Genomic DNA, 1124 nt, shown 5'->3' with positions numbered 1-1124 from the left:
ACAACCTTCAGTGCCTTCTTCAGATGCGGTCATCATGGGATCTTAAATGGCGTGTAGAATTGCTGATTGATACTCGGTGAACGGAATCACCACCGTCCCGCGTGGATACGGTTGAATATCTGCTCAGTCTAACTATTGACAACACCGAGCATCAAAATGCTTATGAAACGTTGAGTGGGACGTGACAGTGTTAGCTGGCTTCAGCCATCTTCTCATCGCCGTCGTCATCATTCACGACCTTCCGGCCCGCCGCAACTTCTCGGGCCTCATTGGCGCACTCCAGGGCAACTTCAGGGATCCTGACAACCGTTTCTCGATACTCACCCGAGGAACTCCAAAGTTTCCCTCGAAACCACCCCGAGATGAGATGCCCTCAACCATTGCGACCAACTCCCAGTGGCCTACAAGAAATCTTTTCCCTCCAATCCTCTCCGTCGAGCCGCATCCACTACGCCCAACATGGAGTCAATCGTTACCTCAGAGAAAGAACTGCCGAGAGCCTCAATCTAAACAGAAGCCTGCCAGCACCATCATCGTGTTACAGCCTATCGAAGATTCTCAGTGACATTCCTCTCTAAGCAAAGTTTTTCTTTCCCCAGCTGTCTTGGGTTTCCCCACACACCACTCCCCTGGATATTGATCAGCCCAACTTACACATGCACACAGAAGGGCTATGGCCTGTCTCGACGCCTGGTCAACTTCTTGGAACCTATCAAGTCACCACTGCACTCACATCAACGCTGATGATGAACCGACCCTTTCTCGGTCTGTGTGAAGTTGATGGACTGAATATGGCCCGACTGCTTCGGCTTCATACCAACCCAAATCCAACCGTTCAGACCAAGCACGACTTGTAACTGATAACAATCAGTAAAGGTCAATACCACTCCCGCCCTGCTCACATGATCAAAGGGTGCCGGTAAATTCTCAACAATATGTGAAGACTGCCTCCTCACCAGCGACGAGGACACTAAGGAGAACCATCAGTGAGATGAGGATCTGCTGTAGGTGTTGTTGCTGTTACTACCTCTAACCATCTGGCCATTATACAGCTTGCCGTACTTGGCACTACGAGTGTGTAGAATAACATCTCCACTGTCCGATACCACCTTCTGAATCTGAAC

At 50.1% G+C, this 1124-nt stretch overlaps 1 protein-coding gene across 1 annotated transcript; it reads right to left on the bottom strand.

Moving 5' to 3' along the window:
* Positions 1 to 190: 190 nt before the first annotated feature.
* Pmar_PMAR013207 (hypothetical protein) lies at positions 191 to 857 on the bottom strand (the record flags this gene model as incomplete). Its single annotated transcript, XM_002768737.1, has 4 exons — positions 191 to 299; positions 406 to 506; positions 655 to 709; positions 757 to 857. Coding segments are annotated over 4 exons (366 nt in total), but the record flags the coding sequence as incomplete, so codon positions are not given.
* Positions 858 to 1124: the final 267 nt, after the last annotated feature.

Source organism: Perkinsus marinus (assembly GCF_000006405.1).
Source record: "Perkinsus marinus ATCC 50983 genomic scaffold scf_1104296967338, whole genome shotgun sequence".
NCBI classification, from domain to species: Eukaryota; Perkinsozoa; order Perkinsida; family Perkinsidae; genus Perkinsus; species Perkinsus marinus.
Note: the sequence above shows the minus strand (reverse complement) of the source record. Positions and strands in the feature narration are given on the sequence as shown.